Raw genomic sequence first — 20168 nt, forward strand, 5'->3', positions numbered from 1 at the left:
CCTGGGTTAGGAAGATCCTCTGGAGTAGGAAATGGAAATCCATGCCAGTATTCTTGCCTGGGAAACCCCATGGACAGAGGAGCCTGGCGGGATATAGTCCATGGGACCACAAAGAATTGGACACGACTGAGTGTGAGTGCATTTAGTTTTTTAGTTTATTTTTTGCTGTATATGATATTGTAGAAACAACACTAAGTTTTACACAGGGTCAAATTAGATAATCTCCTTTGGACTTTATACACTTTCTTTATTCATTTTTATATCTCTTTTAGTAACCCTACTGCCTTGTCTCAAGAGCAACCCTTTCCAGTTCCACACACAATGCCATCCCAACTGGATGCATTAGGCTTTCCCTTCTGTACCTACTGTGAAACAGAAGAGAGGCCTACCAAGATCTCACTACCTCCTGTTTTCCATACATCTATAGAAGACAAGAGGAAGGCGCAGACAGAGAATAAGAATCAAATGGCCCAAGAATCGACATTACATTGTTCCTTGTGTTCACAACAAATAAAGAATAAAATCATTCAGAGATAGTAAAGATTGCATTTTCCTTACTGAAACACATTAAATCAATTCTTATCCTTCCTTTCATTTATAGTCACTGAAGCTTCCTTATTTTTCATGTCATTCCACTTTGTAGTTCAAGTTTACCATGTGGCACACCTAAAAATTCACTGGTTTTATGCTAAAGACAGAGAGCTTAGATTAACCATGCATTTCATAGAGTGTTACTTTTAAGCTAAATTACTCAATTAAACTCAAGCACTCCTATTAGAAAGAAGCAAAATATCTAGATTTCATTTATCAAAGAGTAAAACAAACATGAGTGTAGTCATTAACAAACATACAGTCAGTAATGCCTCTCAACAGGTTATCCTTCCATATTCCTTATGAGGGTCAAGTCATTCAATTAGTTAAATTGTTTTAAGTTTTAAAGTTATATTCTAATAGTTAAAAATTATCTCAAGGCTATGTTGTAAACTAATGATGAAAGTGGGAAAAAAAAAAAAAAACCCAAAACAACCCTTTATTAACTTCCAGTTCCCTTCTTTGTGCTTGAGTTGCTCTGCTTCCTTAGGAATACTGAGCTCAGAGAATACAGGTAGAATATAAGAAATGTCACTACTGATATCACCAATAACTAAAAGTTTATTGGATGCTTACTGTGTTCAAGGCACTTTGAGGGATGAAAAGGGGAGTAAAACATAAAGTTTTAATGGCAAAAAATTATTTTATAATTTTGATTTAATTATAATTTTATAATTTTCTTTTTTGTGGTTGATGAGAAATCAACTTCTCCTATAATTACTAATATAGAAATTGCAACGTTTCAAATATGAAGGCAATGTTTTGGAACAGAAACTCTCCTTGATTTCCAAGGTCATATCCAAATTCAAAGACTATTTCTAACAGAACTGGGTCTCACCTTTCACCTCCCACCATATCCCATGCCCAGAGAGTAAGGTACCAGAAAGTCCTTCCAGTTCAGGAGACAACTGGCCTTTTAGAATAGTCCCTGCTGGCTTATGTCAGCTCTGCCACTTAAAAGCTATGCAATTTCTGCCTTTTACCAAAATTCTTTGAGCGTTAGGTTCCCTGACTACAAAAGTTACATAATAAAACTTAACTTACCCATTTGTTATGATTAAATGATCATACATTAGTCTTTTGCCAACCATATGTAACACATAAAGATGTGGAATCATATAATGCTGTAAGAAGTAGAAAAATATAACAACTGCTCCAAAATAATTCTCTTATCTGTCTTCACAGGGCCTAAAAAATAATCCTCTCATTGGTCTGCACAGAGTCTAAAATATCTGTTACTTTATTCATCCCTTTGACTACTCAAGAAGGTCTCTGTTAACTATATACATATATCATAATTTAATATTAAATATGTACTAAATATATTAAATAGTTGTGATGCATCACAATGCAAAACACTATTATTGGCAGTAATAAAAGGAACAATTAAAAGCAATAAATACTACTGGTTCATGCAAAAACATGAATGACCAAATACTAGGCTGAGTGAAGAAGCCAGAGATATTTTTTTTTAAGTTCATATCGTATGGTTTTATTTTTATGAAATTCTAGAAGCTGTACAACTGAAAAGGGCACAAGGGAAATTTCTAGGAGATGAAAATCTCTTATTTCTTCAAAATGGTGTGGGGTACATTAATGCATGTATTTTTCAAAATGGATTTAAAGGAATACAGAGTGGAACATATCACTGCATGCAAACTTTACTTTTAAAGTTTTAAAAAGACCATCAAAATATCATTGTGTTTACTTTAAAATAGTTCTGATACCTTATGGATGCATGCTGAATTATTTACAAATGAAAAGATATACATAATTCTTGGGATTTCGTTAAAAATGGGGAATGGGAGTAGTGATTAAAAAATGGGGAGTGGATGAGAATATAGATGAAACATGATTAATCATGAACTGGAAAATAGTGGAAGTTAGGTGCTTTCCACCGAGAGTCCTTTATTCTCTCCACTTTTGTATATGTTTGAACATTTCCCATAGTAAAAAGTTGAAAAGAGAGGGATCAATGAACAGAAGGACATAACTTGTTGAAACTCTCAAAGTGATAAAGCAAACCAACTCCGAACTTCCTTCTCTGATCCCAAGGAAGCAAAATATGAGTGTTTTGGAAAGGCCACTTTTCAAATGAGCCGACCAATAGTGCAAAGAGTTGCTTAAGTAGCATATACACGCTTCCCATCTCTTTTTGGTTTCAAACGATTGTTTTGTAGATTTAAATTGCTTTTTACTCACATTTCAGAGTGTGAGTGCAAGGATCAGAGAGAGGTGCAAGGTTCAGAGAAAGCCTTTTTTCCGCCCTACAAAAAATAAGCAAAATACAAAGGAACAAAAAACATATAGTAAAGATGCGTTTTTCCGGCATCCTCCCTTCCAAGCAAAGAAAGCAGAGGGAGTCCGTTAGGGGGAGGAGTTTCGTTCTCCATTCCGGTGTGATCCAGGAACAGCTGTTTCCCCTCCAGCTCTTAAAGGTGAAACTGTGTTAAGCAGTGCAAAAATTGTCTCCAACCCCTTGCGTGTGTCTGTCTGTGTGCCGGTGTGTGGGATGGGGTGGTTTGTCAGCACCGAGGACAACGCGAATTCGAAGTCAGGAAGGTGAGTGGTATGTGTTGACAGAATCTCCCTTTTCAGAAGGCTCTGAAAAAATTGGATATACTGGTTCAGGAGAATCAATCACGCTGGATATGTCTCTTCCATCTAGGCACCTGCATCTGGAAAATAAGTTCCATTCTGAGAATGAAAAAGCTTACAGCCGTTTGGTTTCGACGGCTGGGAAATATTTATTCCTTGTTCCACTGATGGGAAAAGAAAACAGCGTCTGGCAGCCGCTGATTGGTGGGAAAGAAAATGGTGATAGCGGGGTGGAGAGAGGATTTGACTAGCCGCCTCCTGCCTCTTCAACCTGTAACTCTTTACTAGTCTCCTCTCGGCCCGCGAGACCATACCGGGCTCATGGGAGGTTAAGAGTAGGTCTAAATCTGGGGGATATTTAAACAAAAGCATCGTTAACCTTTTGTCCTAAAACCGTTAATGATACTTCATGGATCTGAGCGAAACGTGCCCTTGGCAGAGCTGATGCGAGCACGCTTCCTAGATGGCCTGTCTCTTTCAGCAGCTCCTCGCGAGGCTGGCTCTGCCTTTGGTGCTCGACCTGTCACACTCCCCGCTTCCCGAGGCTGGATCTGACGTGGGGGTCCCCGCGAGGAACCGGAGGGAAAGGCGGAGACGGGGGGGTGGTGATGGGAAAGAGGGAGAGACTGCAGCCCAAGCCTAACACTCGGGATCTCCGCGAGCGCTCCCGTGGCCCTGAACTCGAGGGGAGCCGCAGAGCACCCCAGCTTTCAGTGCCCCAGGTCCAGGCGGGAGGCGGGAGTTGCAGGTTCCGGCTCCCCGCCCATCCCCATGCGAAGCGAGGAGCGAAGCGCGCGCGGCTGGGAGAGCGACGAGCGCCGGGAGAGGGGCGGGGAGAGGAGCTGACAAATCAGCCGCGGGGGCGGCGAGAGGACGCGAGCAGGAGGAGACTGGAAGGAGAGGGGGCGAGCGACCGAGCGCGGCGACGCGGGCGAGGTGTGTGCTGGCTTAGAGCGGACCCGGGGGCCGCGCCGCGCCTTCAGCATCCCTGGCGCTCTTCCCCGCTCCCCGCCCCGCCAACCCTTCCCTTCCGACCTTCTGCCTTTTTCTCTCCAATCCTCTCGTGCGGGGGACGAGGACTGGCAATTCGACGGCAGGTTTGTGGGTTTGCCTCCCACGGCCCCCGCCTGCCAGCGCAGGCTCGTGCTGACAGCCGCCGCCTCTGGGGACCATCCCTCGCCTGGTGCCGCCTCCGCCTTTCCTGTGCGCTCTTTATCCTCTCTCTTCCCACTTAAGTAACATTTGGGAATTGTCTTTAAATTTTTTTCAGTGGGGGTGGGGGAGAAATTGGAGTTCCGAGGAGCCGAGGAAGCCTGGTGAGTGCTTGTGGAACTAACCGGGCAGCTTTGGAAGTCACGGAGAACTCCTGGTGGGCGAGGGGTCACTGCGGACGCCCGGGGGCGCGAGGGGCTGGGGTGGCGGCGGGCGCGCTGCAGGGAGGACCAGCTGTAGTCGAGTCTCTCTCCGCGGTGAGTACTTTTCCCTAGGGTGAGCTTGAGGGAAGTAAATTGACCTGTTTTCCTCCTGCTTCGAGTACTTCCCTCTTCTCGTCCTCAGAGGCCGAGAGGTCTGGATTCTCGGGGATAAGCTTTGCCTTTGGGAAACGCGAGGATGCTCCAGGGAGTATGAGTAGTCAACTTTTATTCGTCGCTTTCCTTAACCGCCCCCCGCCCCCAGTCCGCCCTCTCTGTTCTCTCTGTGAAGTAAACAAGCTGTGTTTGGCAAATCGTTAAGTGGGAGCGCTGAGAGGGCGCGTCAACAGGTGATAAGGGGTTAACAGGTGCGGCGCCGGGCGGGGGCGGGTGCCGGGAGCTGAGAACGCCCCCGCGGGTGGCCGGCGCGCCTCCGGAGGCGTCCGCGGCTGTGAACTCGCGCTCCTGCAAGCTCTGGGTTGACAGCCCAGGGTCGGCTGCAAGGTTGGGGGAATTAGAGCGAGGGCAGTGGGCTCGCAGTTGGCCTGAGGTTCAGCCACACCCAGAGTGAGTGGTTCCTTCCGTCCCCTATTCGTGACTGATCTGTTAGCTGCCTTCTGGAATTTAAGCGTGTCCCTGACCCCTGCCTTCAGGTGTCTTTCCTTTTCCTGTGATGTCTTCTAAACGCGCTTCTAACTTATACTGTCACCATTTGGACCCTGGGAAGTTAAAAGAGGAGTCTATCTTTCCGGGCAGTTCCACTTCGGAAACGCGTAAGAACAGCTCATATGATTCATCCTGATCCATGTTTAGGCGGCTAGACTTTATCCAGCCAAGATGGATGGGAGATGCTAAATTTTTAATGCAAAAGCTAAGAAAAGCCTCCTTTGTGCAGTGGTTGAAATGGAGGTACACTTAAGAGAATCTCACTCTTTTGAGGATTCTACTGATCTTTCAATAGTTTTTACTTTGGGTGGTTCTAATTTCGTTTTTTACTCAGAAGTTCTCAAAGTGTATTTTGTGTTCTCCAGTGTGGTGTAAAGGAATTCGTTAGCCATGGATGTTTTCATGAAAGGACTTTCAAAGGCCAAGGAGGGAGTCGTGGCTGCTGCTGAAAAAACCAAGCAGGGTGTGGCAGAAGCAGCAGGAAAGACAAAAGAGGGTGTTCTCTATGTAGGTAGGTAAGCCCTAAATGTCACTTTGATATTTATTTGGGATTGATGGGTTAGGATGATTGATGCTGTAAATGCTGGTATTTCTCACTTGATTCAGTTTTGCATCTCCACTCTTCAAAGTGATGGGCTGAATCAGAGGTGTAAGTAGGTGAATGTGTGTGTTTGAGCTAATATAAAAAGTGGGGCTATTTTGTTTTCCAGACTATTTAATTTTGCAGTAATATTTAGGACTTTGTTTCTTTTTTAAAATGAAAATTTCTATGCGTGAAATAACTATAGCTCTGAGGACAATTTTAAAAACTCAGTCTTAGAAAATATTCAGTAGTATCTTAAACTCCTTCATGAGCTTTTATCTTCATGAATAATATATGCTAATTTCAGTGTATCCTAATTTAAAAGTAAGAGGTTGATATAATCTTGAGATATGTAAAGAGAGACCTACTGTGACCCTAAAAAGGAAAGGACAGACAAGTCTTTGGAGTTACTTCTTGTGACCACTTGGAAAGTTGGGGACTAAGCTCAAGAAAGTGCTTGAGGGCTGCTAATACTCTGAGACATTTATATAGTTCATTTATCAAGTGATACAATACATTAGATGCTTACTGTTTTTCCTTGTTTATAAATTCCCACATCAGAGTATTCTTGCAGTGAAGTGAAAGTCGCTCCATCCTGTCTGACTCTTTGTGATCCCATGGACTGTCCATGGAGATTCTCCAGGTTAGAATACTGGAGTGGATAACCTTTTCTTTCTCCAGGGGATCTTCCCAACCCAGGGATTGAACCCAGATCTCCCCAGGGATCGAACCCAGGTCTCCCACATTTCAACTGAATTCTTTACCCACTGAGCCACAAGGGAAGCCCAAAAATGCTGGAGTGGGTAGCCTATCCCTTTTCCAGAGGTTCTTCCTGACCCAGGAATCAAACCAGGGTCTCCTGCATTGCAGGTGGATTCTTTACCAACTGAATCAGGGAAGCCCTACTCTTTTTTTTTTTTTTTATCTTGAACTGTGTTAGGTTGGGTATTGTTTCACAAGTCACCTGGAATTCTTTGGGTGAAGAAATAGGCATACATATGGACACACACTCATCTATAGGAATACAAACAGGCACATGAGCATACATTCACCCACTGCCCATTCTGTCTCTTCTTTTCCTCCTCTGAGCTAGGTCACATTCTCTGGTAGCAGGTGTAGCAACAGTAGCCAAAGGATGAGTAATAAAGTGGAGGATGAGCATAATGGATTGTGTAGAATACTCTATGTCTGGGGTGAAAGAAAGCTATATCATCTCTTTGATATAGATGGGCTAGAGGCTTCCCTGGTGGCTCAGAGGTTAAAGCGTCCGCCTCCAATGTGGGAGACCCAGGTTCGATCCCTGGGTTGGGAAGATCCCTGGAGAAGGAAATGGCAACCCACTCCAGTACTCTTGCCTGGAGAATCCCACAGACGGAGGAGCCTGGTAGGCAACAGTCCATGGGGTCGCAAAGAGTCGGACACGACTTAGTGACTTCACTTTCACTTTCAGAGAAAAGTTATACTTGGAATGATTTTCATGACTATTTCTCATATCTTTTTTCACTGTTCATCGACTCTTTTTATTTTGGTTTAATCTTACCATAAACCTCTAGTTAAATTACTCTTTATCTTAAAATATATTTTCAGAAAGTCATTGAATTAAAAGATGTTACAAGGGGAAAAAGTCAATGAGTTAATCTTAGTTTTTTTCTTGTGAAATGTGGATTGTATCTTTTTAGGTGGAATTTGGAATACTGAATCAGTGATATTTAGATAATCAGTATTTTTATATTTGTCCTCAGTGTTCCAAGTTGTGCAAAAGCATGCTTTGTAACCATTCCTTGATTTTAGTTACTTTATAACTTAGTTACTTTTAAGATTTTTTTAGTAGGATAAAATTGATTTATTAGTTTTGAATGGGCCCAAGAACCACTGACTATTAAATGAACACATTGCTGTTTTCCAGGTAATAAGCAGGTTTATTGTCTGGAAAACATTGTACTTGTTTTCATTTTCAGCCATGAGTTTGGGCAAATAAAATGACTTAATTTTTTAGAGATTAATTCTGTTATTTTCTCTGAGATTATTATATGAAATTTCAATTTGTTTATGTGCACATATTTTAAAAAATAATCTTCAGTGTTTATTATGGTATTTAGCAGAGTGCATTCCATATACTATTTATCAGTTAATATTTTAAAGTCAGTTAAAAGTTGAACACAAAATACATAATTCAGAATGAAGTATGACCTTGTGAAGTTATACTACTACCAGGTGTTGCAAGCTTTTTCCATAAAGGGGTAGTGAATAATTTTAGGGTATGGTATCTGTTTCAGCTGATCAACTTTGCTCTCCTGAAGTGAAAGCAGCCATAAACAATAATCAGGGTGACTCTGTTCCTGTAAAACTTCACTTCCCGAAACAGCTGGAGAGTTTATTTGGCTCATAGGTTTACTGACTCCTGATAAAGTAGGAAGAAAATGTAGATTTGATGTCAAACTTAAATTCCAGTCCAGACTACACCACTTTTTACCTCTAGGATAATGGGGAAGGTACTTAACATATCTAAGCATCACTTTACTCATTTGTAAAAATACAACTTGAATGAATGCGAGTCCCTTGCAGAGTTCTTGTGAGAACATCATAATAAAGCAGAACCTATAAGTAAAAAGGCATACTTTTAAAAAATTAAAGACTTAATTTTTATAACAGTTTTAAATTAACAGAAAAATTGATATATAGAGGTTTCCAGTGTACCCCTCCCCTCACACATGTATAACCTGTCTAATTAACAACATCCTTTACCAGATGGTACATTTGTTACAACTGATGAACCTACATTGACGCATCATAGTCATTCGAACTCCATAGCTTCCGTTAAGGATCACTCTTGCTGCAATACATTCTGTGAGTTTGGACAAATGTGGAAATGGCAATCCACTCCAGTATTCTTGCCTGGAGAATCCCATGGACAGAGGAACCTGGTAGACTACAGTCCATGGGGTCACAAAGAGTCAGACATGACTAAGTGACTAACACACACGCACATTCATCATTATAATATATAGAGTATTTTCAGTGACCTAAAAATCCTCTGTGCTCTGCTTATTCATGGCCTTCTCCCAACCCCTGGCTATCACTGATTTTTTTCTCTCCATAGTTTTGCCTTTTCCAAAATGTGATATCAGTGGAATCACATATTGTTTAGCCTGTTGAGATTGACTTCTTTCAATTAATAATATGCATTTAAATTTATTGCATGTCTTTGAATGGCTCATTTCTTTTTGGTGCCAAATAATATTCTATTGTCTCAGTGTATATCATAGTTTATCCATTCACCTCCTACATCTTGGTACTTGGAGGACATCTTACTTGCTTCAAAGAGTTGGCAGTTATGAATAAAGCTGCTATAAACATCTGTGTGCAGGTTTTTGTGTGTACATAAGATTTCAGCCCCTTTGGGTAAATATCAAAGAGCACAACAATTGCTGGGTCATATGATAAAATGTTTAGTTTTCAAAGAAACCATCAAACTATCTTCTGCAGGGACTGCACCATTTTGCATTCCCACCGGCAATTAATGACAGTTTTTGTTACTCTACTACCTTGACAAAATTTGATGTTGTCAGTGTTCTGGACTTTGGCCATACTAATACATATGTAGTGGCATTGCACTGTTATTTTAATTTGTATTTTAAAACTGGTGACTTAGGATGTGGAGCATCTTCTCAAATGCTTATATACCATCTCCACATCTTTGATGAAGTATATGTTAAGGTCTTTGGCCTGTTTTTTAATCAGGTTGTTTTCTTATTGTTGATTTTTAAGAATTCTTTGTCTTCTTTTTCAGATATTTCATAAATATTTTCCTGTCTGTAGATTGTTTTCTTATTCTTTTGAAGTTGTCTTTCATAGAAGTTTTTAATTTAAATGAATTCTCACTTATTAATGATTTAATGGAGTGTGTCTTTGGTGTTATAGCTCAACAGTCATTGCCATACTTGAGATTATGTAGATGTTCTTCAATGTGATCTTCTAGAAGTTTTATAGTTTCACATTTTACACTTAAGGCTATGATTCATTTTGGATTATTTGCTTGTGAAGGGTATAAAGTTGTATAAAAATTATTTTTTTCATGTAGATGTCCAGTTCTAGCACCATTTGTTTAAAGACTATCTTTGTTCCATTTTACTACCTTTTTTCCTTTGTCAAAAATCAGTTGATTACATTTATGTTTGTGTATTTCTGGGCTTTGTTTTCTAGTCCCTTGATCTATTTGGTTATTCTTTCACCAGTATCACATTGTGTTGATTATAATAGCTTTGTAAGAAGTCTTGAAGTTTGGTGGTGTCAGTCCTCTAACTTTGTTCTTCTTCAATACCATTTTGGCTCATTTTGATCTTTGCCTCTCCACGTAAACTTTAGAATCAGTTTGTTAATATCCACAAAATAATTGGGGTTTTGCTTGAGATTGTTGTTGCTCAGTCGCTAAGTCGTGTCCAACTCCGTGACCCTATGGACTGTGGCACAGTAGACTCCTCTGTCCTCCACTGTCTCCCGAAATTTGCTCAAATTTGTGTCCATTGAGTTGGTGGTTCTTTCTCTCTTTCTCTCTCTCTCTGTGTGTGTGTGTGTGTGTATGTGTATATATATATATATATAACATGGAATTATAAAATCAAGTTGGGAAGAGCTAACATGTTGTTAATATTCTGTCTTCTATCCATGAATGTGGAATATCTCTCCATTTATGTAGTTCTTTGATTTTGTATCAAAGCTTCATAATTTTTCCCGTATAGATCTTGTATGTATAGCATTAAATGTATGTCCAGGTATTTTATTTATTTTTGATGCTAATGTAAATGATGCTGTGTTTAATTTCAAATTCTGCTCATTTTTACTGGTATATAGGAAGGTGTTTGACTTTTTAATCTTGCATCCCGCAATCTTTCTATAATAACTTATTAGCACCAGGGTATTTTTTATTGATTCTTGACAGTTTTGTTTCATCTTTCCCAGTCAGATATCTTTTATTTCCTTGTCTTATTGTGATAGCTAGGGCTTCCTGTAAGATGTTGAAGAAATGGTGAAAGGGGATATTATTGCCTTGTTCCTGGTAATGAAGTTCCTAGCGTCTTACAGTGAAATATGATATTAGCTGTAGACATTTTGGTAGATATTTTCTATCAGGTTGAGAAAGTTCTCTATTTCTAGTTTACTGGGGGGGGTTTTTTATCACAAGTAGGTGTTGGGTTTTGCAAATGCTCTTTCTGAATCTATTAATATGATCATGACATTTGTCTTTTTGAGTCTGCTGATGTGAAGAATTACTTAATTGACTTTCAAACATTGAACCAGCCTTGCATACCTATGATAAATGCCACCTGATTGTGATGTATAATTCTCTTCATGCAGTGTTGTGTTTGATTCATTAACATTTCATTGAGAATTTTTGTTAGTGTACTTTTATATGTAGGAGCCATGGTTACTATTGTCAAATAAACTCTTCAACAGGGCTGCTTGGTGGCTCCAATGGTAAAGAATCTGTGCCAAGCAGGAGACCTGGGTTCGATGATCCCTGAGTCGGAAAGATCCCCTGGAGAAGGGAATGGGAACCCACTCCAGTATTATTGCCTGGAGAATCCCATGGACAGAGGAGCTTGGTGGGCTACCGTCCATGGGGTTGCAAAGAGTCTGACAGGACTGAGTGATTAATGCATGCACACAAACTCTGCAACAGAATAATTTCTTTGTCAATGTATTTTTTTTTTTATAATTTTATCCTTCATTATAAGAACTATTATCAATAACTAGCTTGAAAGATTAGAAGTAACCAGGGAAAATTTTCCTGTTTCACTTATGGCTGAACAAGTTTAGCACACTGGTTTCTTAAGCCTCATGACAGAGTAATCTCATTCCTTTATAATATACTTTCAACAGCTAGCTTTTAATGCTAATTGATGAACCACCATAAGGATCAGTATTATTTTTATGTCTTTTTCTCCTTTTGTGATATCTTTGTATAAATTTTCAATCAACCTACTTCAATGTAATGGATTGAAAATTTCTCAATCAAATGGTTTAGAAATTATAAGTTGAGAGTGAAATTTAAAAGCAAAAAAAAAAAATGTAGTTCTCTGCCAAATATTATAACAGTAAAGGCAAGAAAATGACCTTCAAAACTCTTCCAGTGACATTCTGCTCAATAAGTAGCAGTGGTCAAGACTGTGGATTGATATCAAACTCCCAAGTCACAATTTGCTTCACCTGCACTATACTGAGATAGTCAACATGACATGCCTAATAGCATAATTGAGTCCTTGGCAATGCCCAGGCATTATTTCTGATCTTCTCCACTCTGCAGCTTTGTGAAGTTATGAGTCAAGAGGGGAATGGATGTGGACTACGTCAGCTTAGGGAAGCCATCAGATCTAGGGTCCCTTCAGCTGTAACTATTATGAGATCTACTTATCTATAGGGTCTATCTGTCTATCACATTACTGGTGACATACCACTTGGCATGTATTTTGTAGCTTTATCTTTTCATTTACAGATTACTTATCAATTAAAAGTTAATCATCAGTAACATATACTACTAAACAATTATGACAGCCAAAAAAAGATGATTGGTTTGATGCAAAGCAACCTCATTAAGACTTTCTTGTAGTTTGGTTCAGGATACATTCCATGATTTAGCCAAAGTTTGAATTATCAGGTGTAACTGAGGCAGACAGGACAGACTACAGGCCAACTGTTAAAATATATTTTTACTAGTTTTTAAAAATAAGATGTTGAAGGAGTAGCAGGTAGAGAATGATAAATATTCATTTCCCTGTTTTTTGGTCCTAATTTCCTTACATTCTTCTCTGTCTCATAGAATTACTTCATTTAATTTTTAAGGTAGTTTTCAAATGAATTTTCATTTTGTTGTGAAGATCATTAAAAAGCTGTATGAATTACACTAAAAATCCAATATTAGAGAGCTGATGAATAAAATTATTCACAAACTTAATTTTAGCAATGCTGCTGCTGCTGCTGCTGTGTCACTTCAGTCGTGTCCGACTCTGTGTGACCCCATAGACAGAAGCCCACCAGGGGCCCCGTCCCTGGGATTCTCCAGGCAAGAACACTGGAGTGGGTTGCCATTTCCTTCTCCAAAGTGTGAAAGTTGAAAGTGAAAAGTGAAAGTGAAGTCGCTCAGTCGTGTCCGACCCTTAGCGACCCCACGGACTGCAGCCTACCAGGCTCCTCCATCCATGGGATTTTCTAGGCAAGAGTACTGGAGTGGCTTGCCATTGCCTTCTCCGAATTTTAGCAATACATATTAATAAATTCTTTGTGTAAAAGTTTGGTAATGGTCAAGATTTGGGGAAAATTCCTATCTTGCCCATTCTCGAAGCTAGCATTAGTTATACTTCAGTGATAAAATACTGTATTCCTTCTAAAGGCTTGCCTGGTTTTGTAGAAACAATATGGGCTTAGGGTCACAGAGCCCTTAACTTGAACATGCTTGTAGCTAGTGACTTCAGACAAATCATTTAACTTTAATTTGTAATTGCTTCATGTGGAATAAAATGGGCATGATTTGAAATGGGGCATTATCACAAACATTAAATGAGATGAAAAATGCCTTTTTCGTAATAAATGTTCAACAACTATGAATTCCTTCTCTCCTTCCCCCATCCATTTGTGTTTCATGGGTTAAGAAATCTTTCTCTGTATTGCATTTTAGTAGAGCTTCTGCATTTCTGAATCCAAAATCACCTTCCCAGCCAGACCCAGTGTTTTCTCACCTTTTCTTTTTAACTTTCTGTAAGTTGATATGTGAAGTAGGACACAAGGGGTTGAAAAGCTATTGCTGTGTGCTAAAATCTTAATTGGAGCATATCCTGTTAGCTTTGCTTTGTGGTATTTGTTGTAATGGTTACTGAATTTCTTTGTTTTAAATTTTTTGCTCCCTGAAGATATCTTTACATACGGGTTTTTTGAAGAGTAAGATACTGTTTTTCCATTAGATGTATTTAAAAGTAGCTCATTAGCAGTAAAGGTGACTTTGAAGCTTATGGTTTGAATTTGTTTGTTTTTGTAGGATCCAAAACCAAGGAAGGGGTAGTTCATGGTGTGACAACAGGTAAGCTTTGTGGAACTTATATTCAGGGATGATATTGAAAATATCTAGTAAGCAGGATAGCCCCAGCACTTATCATTCAGGATGTAAATATAAATAACCACTCTGCCCATAGAGGAGCATTCTGGAAAACATCAGCTTTGTTTAATCTTGATTCTTTATCAAACATTTTTAAGTATGTTAAGTATTTGTTATAAATAAGTAAAACACAGTGTTTGTAATTGTCAAGAATGATGACTGAATTGACTAGTTTAATTGTCTAACTTATAGTAGTGTAACATTTGAGTATTCTGGTCAACTTAATGTTCTGGCAAATGATAGCGGAATATCATATAAGGACTGCCATTTTTAGAGTTGAATGAGAATTTTCTATAGAGTACAATGAAATATTCTGACACTAAAATATACAAATTATAATATTTCCTTGATTCAGAAGACATTTTAGGAAATACCCTTGGGATGATCAGTAAATTATTTATTTTATTTCTGTTTGGCCTAATTTCACCCAAATTTTGAAATTAGGTCTGTAAGAAGTTTACAGTAAGTGAATAGCAAAAATGATGAAAATTATGGTGGTGATGATGAGGAAGAGGAGGAGGATAATGATAGAAATAGCACAATCACAATTTAGCAACTTTAATGTATGGACTTGCTGTGATTGAGTTTTTTGTTTTATGTACTCCAAGCTTTCTGATAGGAATGATAAGATATAATCATATGATCAGATATAAAATATAACTCATATGATGAGAAAACAGTAAATATGGCAGGACCTCAGCAAAATAACATGCTTCTATTGCTAAGTTATAAAATAGATTTTGAGAAAATCAAATGGGAATATTAATACAGTGTTTTGGTTAAGGCCACAAACACTGAAGCCAGACCTCTTTTAGTCCAAATTTCTGCTTCCCCCTTACTAGCTGTGTGATTGTTCTGCAAGATTCATTACCTCTGTGTGATTCAGTTTCCTCATCTGTAAAAGAATTCAGTGAATGAGAATATATATAAATACCTAGAACACTGAAGGCAAATTGTATTACCTAGGTTTTACTTACTATCATTTTGTAGTGAATCTACCTTGAGCTACATTTTTGTAGCTAGTGGAGAAAGGTATTTATATGACTTTATACATACTATATAGTCCATGGAATTCTCCAGGCCAGAATACTGGAGTGGGTGGTCTTTCCCTTCTCCAGGGATCTTCCCAACCCAGGTCTCCCGTACTACAGGCCGATTCTTTACCAGCTGAGCCACAGGGAAATCCAAGAATACTGGAGTGGGTAGCCTGTCCCTTCTGCAGCAGATTTTCCTGACTCAGGAATTGAACCGGGGTCTCCTACATTGCAGGCAGATTCTTTACCAACAGACCTCTCAGGGAAGCCCTTTTATATGTACTTTTGACTAAAAAAGTTAGAGTATAAAATCAAAACAGGGAGTTCTATGGTTGCCTTGTGGTTAGGATTCTGGGTTTTCACTGCCATGTCCTAGGTTCAACCCCTTTTCAGGGAAACTAAGATCCCGCAAGCCACATCAATTCAGTTCAGTTCAGTCGCTCAGTCGTGTCCGACTCTCCACGACCCCATGAATCACAGCACGCCAGGTCTCCCTGTCCATCACCAACTCCCGGAGTTCACTCAAACTCATGTCTACAGAGTTGGTGATGCCACCCAGCCATCTCATTCTCTGTCGTCCCCTTCTCCTCCCGCCCCCAACCTTTCCCAGCATCAGAGTCTTTTCCAGTGAGTCAGCTTGTCACATGAGGTGGCCAAAGTATTGCAGTTTCAGCTTTAGCATCAGTCCTTCCAATGAACACCCAGGATTGATCTCCTTTAGAATGGACTGAAGCATCAATTCTTCGGCGATCAGCTTTCTTCACAGTCCAACTCTCACATCCATACATGACCACGGGAAAAACCATAGCCATGACTAGACGGACCTTTGTTGGCAAAGTAATGTCTCTGCTTTTTAATATATTATCAAGGTTGGTCATAACTTTCCTTCCAAGGAGTAAGTGTCTTTTACTTTCATGGCTGCAATCATCATCTACAGTGATTTTGGAGCCCCCAAAAATAAAGTCTGACACTGTTTCCACTGTTTTTCCATCTATTTGCCATGAAGTGATGGGACCAGATGCCATGATCTTTGTTTTCTGAATGTTGAGCTTCAAGTGCAGCTGAAAATAAATAAATAAATAAACAACCCTTTGAAACTAATTCTTCTAGAAGCTAAGTTAAAGTATGCAACATACATTTTCTCTGTTGGAATTCAGTATATATAAACTGCCCTGTAGGGACCTTCTATAAATGGCATGTTATAAAGTATGATTTTTGTAAGAACTAGTAATCAGACAGTTATAGACTATGCTATATGAAGAGAGTCTACTTGGATTAACAGCTTTTCATTGTAATAGCTGAAGGAGAATCCATCTGGATGAAAAAGTGGATAAGCATGTTGCAAAGTTTAGAGCCTGTGGTAAAAATTAGAGAATAAACTAATACTACGATCCAGTGGAGGCTATGTAGATGGGCTGCAAGGATAACTACTGACAAAGTCAGAATTTTTGAGTTTTTTTTAGAATAATAAAATGTAAACATGAGTTTTTGAGGTGTTTGCGTGCATGCATGCGTACACACTTGGCCTGGTACCAGTGACTGAAGTTTTGTAATATAAGGCAATATTTTGCAAATTGTTTCTGAAAAACAGTAGCCTGCCAGCTAATGTTTCCATGGTTTTAAAATGTTTGGAAACTTTGCATATCCTGTCTTCCTTTTAGCATATTAAAGAAACTGAGTTGTTCTACAGTAAATAAATTTACATAATTTAGTTTAACCCAGGATTTCCAAAACTGATTTGACTTTCTTTCAATAGTTGAAAGAGGTGAAAGTCACTCAGTAGTGTCCCACTCTTTGGGACCCCCATGGACTACACAGTCCATGGAATTCTCCAGGGCTGAATACTGGAGTGGGTTGCTGTCTCCTTCTTCAGGGGATCTTCCCAACCCAGGGATCAAACCCAGGTCTCCCACATTGCATGCGGATTCTTTACCAGTTGAGCCACAAGGGAAGCCCTTTCAATAGTTACTAGAGTTCATTTCAACCAGTGTTCCCCAGAACACTATGGAAAATCCTTCTAAGAAGGGAGACTGTGATGATTTTGGTATGGGGAGTATTTACACCATTGCACCAGTGATGTAAAATGCATTTACATCACTGCACCAGTCAAAGACTTCTCTGGTGGCTCAGATGGTAAAGAATCTGCCTGCAATGTGGGAGACCTGGGTTTGATCCCTGGGTTGGAAAGATCCCCCGGAGGAGGACATGGCAACCCACTCCAGTATTCTTGCCTGGAGAATCCCCATGGACAGAAAAGCCGGACAGGCTATAGTCCATGCGGGTTGCAAAGAGGCAGACATGACTGAAGTGACTTAGCACAGCACCAGTCAACCACCCTGGCAGTAGTAAAGTATCAAAAATGTAGTTATAAGTAATCTGGCCATGAAAATTCAGTAGAATAAATCAGTTGCAATAAGGGCCATCCCTCTCTCATATCACATAAATTAATTTGTTGAGTAAAGTTATTTCATGTAAAATTCTAAATTCATATTATAAGGGTAAATAAATGTTTAAGGTAATAACCTCAGTAGTTAATCAGAGAGAGAATTGGTTGCCTTTTATATATGACCTAAAATGTTTATCATGGTACATAATAAATACTAAATAATTTATTTATTTTGTTATTACTTTTAAAGTAGGGAAGTGAGAAACTATTATAAAGTGCATAACATTATCAGCTAATGTTAAAAGAAAAATTTCCCAAGATTCGTTTCATTAACTATTTTGTAGAAATGCAGACTTTAGTAAACTTAAGCCAGGAGTTTTCTACCTACAACATCCATGGAAAATTAATCCTCCCAGTTAGATAATCTGAAGATAAAGTCCAGAAAACTCTTCCTTAATCCCTGGCTTTTTGATCTCAGGACATTATTATTTTAGTTGTCAGTACATCACATTATAGGAAACTATGAGAGTGCACTTAATCTGGGCTTATTGAATGACAAGCCTTTGAAGGTATTAAAAAAATTAATTTGATATAAGCTGACTCATTCTCATTTTTTCCCTTATGAATTTTTTTTTTTCGAGATACAGACCATTTACTTATGAATGTGTAAAACTCAAGAAAGTCCACATTATTCCCACAACATGTTGAAAGTGCTTCAGAATTCACACAATACTAATTTTCTTTTGGTTCTGGTTAAATTCCCTGATGGCTCAGAGGTTAAAGCGTCTGCCTCCAATGCGGGAGATCCGGGTTCGATCCCTGGGTCGGGAAGATCCCCTGGAGAAGGAAACGGTAACCCAATCCGGTATTCTTGCCTGGAGAATCCCATGGATGGAGAAGCCTGGTAGGCTACAGTCCACGGGGTCGCAAAGAGTCGGACACGACTGAGTGACGGAATGGAAATTATATATACCAGTTTATAACAAATGGTAAAATCTGGAAATCTGTTCAAAGTTTTAAAAAATTACTTAAGAATAGTTTCTTGTATTTCTATGCCACCTTTATAGTTCTGGTTTCTCATTACTTAATTAGTAAATTCAGCGTGCAGGTTCTATCCCAGGCTAATTTATACACTTCTGGAAGGAACGGCCTCTTAAATCCACAGAGTGTTGAGGTGGGGAGCCCCCAACCACGTCAGATTCGTTTCACATATGATAATATACATATTTCAATCCAATTCCTCATGAAATTATGATATAAAGAAATTCCTATTGTTGGAGATCTTACACACAGAAATTTGTTATACAATAATGAACATAGTTAATTTTCAACATGTTACATTTTAAATTTCCTTGTTAAACTGCTTTAAAATATAAATTTCTTGTCCTCATATCTGTAATTCGTATACTAATTCAAAACTCGATAATAATTTTGTAATTTTTAAAAATGTTATAGGTTAGATTTACTGTCTATTCTAAAAGTTGGTGCCACATTTCCTTTGTGGAATTTTATTGTTAAATTAATTAGAGTCAATAATTATTGAAATTAATGTATAAATTACACATATACACAAAATTTCTTTTCAGTTCAGTTCAGTTGGTCAGTCATGTCCGACTCTTTGTGACCCCATGAATCACAGCATGCCAGGCCTCCCTGTCCATCACCAACTCCCGGAGTTTACCCAAACTCATGTCCATCGAGTCGGTGATGCCATCCAGCCATCTCATCCTCTGTTGTCCCCTTCCTCCTGCCCCCAATCCCTCCCAGCATCAGGATCTTTTCCAGTGAATCAGCTCTTCGCATGAGGTGGCCAAAGTATTGGAGTTTCAGCTTCAGCATCAGTCCTTCCAAAGAACACCCAGGACTGATCTCCTTTAGGATGGACTGGTTGGATCTCCTTGCAGTCCAAGGGACTCTCAAGAGTCTTCTCCAGCACCACAGTTCAAAAGCATCAATTCTTTGGCTCTCAGCTTTCTTCACAGTCCAACTCTCACATCCATACATAAATTTCTTTTAATGTACTTAAAATTATTTAATGAGTATTACTATGAAATCTTGATCAACTCAAAATATACTAGTGGAGATGGATAGACATACTGGGAAATCAATAATTATGGTGCAAATAAAAAGTTCAGTAGTAAAGATATACCTAAAATTTTATGAGCACACAGGAGGAGGAAGAAGGACAGTTGTTGGGAAAAGAGGTTATTAACATGGAATTTAACTTTTGAGGTGGGTTTTAACAAAGGGATTTAAGGTCAGTAAATTATCTACTAGATAAATCAGTTCCTACAGAAATCTTAAAATGTGTCTATCAGGGAATTCCCTTGTGGTATGGTGATCAAAACTAAATGCTTCCAATGCAGGGACCTGGGTTTGATCCCTGGTCAGGAAAGATTCAACATGCTGCATGGCACAGCCAAAAAATAAAAATAAATTAAGAAAATAAATAAAATGGTCCACCACTGCTATATGTAAATTCTGCCATTTTGTAATGTAAATAATTTACTTATTCTTACAGTGGTAAAATCTAATAAATTATAATAAACTACAAAGTACATTTTACTGTGCAGTTTATGTGCATTAAAAAAGTATGTATATAAATCTAGAATTATAAAAAACTTTCATGGCTGGCAGAAGAAAAATTATGAATCTCTAAAAAGATCAAAATTTATTTTTGTCTTTGAGATTTTATAACAAGAAATGTTCATTTTCAAGTAAAATTTTCTACTTGTGTTCTTAGAAAAGAAAA

General features: G+C 38.8%; 1 protein-coding gene and 1 pseudogene across 5 annotated transcripts in view; one reads left to right on the top strand and one right to left on the bottom strand.

The window, feature by feature from the left end:
• Positions 1-3596: 3596 nt before the first annotated feature.
• On the bottom strand, positions 3597-4362 carry LOC148777823 (uncharacterized; annotated as a pseudogene).
• Positions 4037-20168, top strand: part of SNCA (synuclein alpha) — a 163447-nt gene continuing 147315 nt past the window's right edge. For 2 of the 5 annotated variants that reach the window (XM_055434948.2, XM_088836037.1), the window contains exons 1-3: positions 4037-4125; positions 5633-5778; positions 13880-13921. In XM_055434948.2, the coding sequence (XP_055290923.1) occupies positions 5658-5778; positions 13880-13921 (163 nt within the window). In that variant the 5' untranslated portion in view covers positions 4037-4125; positions 5633-5657. Of the gene's footprint in view, positions 4126-4239; positions 4506-5025; positions 5169-5632; positions 5779-13879; positions 13922-20168 lie in introns of those variants that run through there. The other 3 variants (XM_088836039.1, XM_088836038.1, XM_088836040.1) reach the window with 3 other exon arrangements.

The sequence above is a fragment of the Moschus berezovskii genome, chromosome 5, assembly GCF_049115385.1.
Source record: "Moschus berezovskii isolate FMDL1 chromosome 5, NW_MosBer_1.0, whole genome shotgun sequence".
In the NCBI taxonomy this organism is placed as follows: Eukaryota; Metazoa; Chordata; class Mammalia; order Artiodactyla; family Moschidae; genus Moschus; species Moschus berezovskii.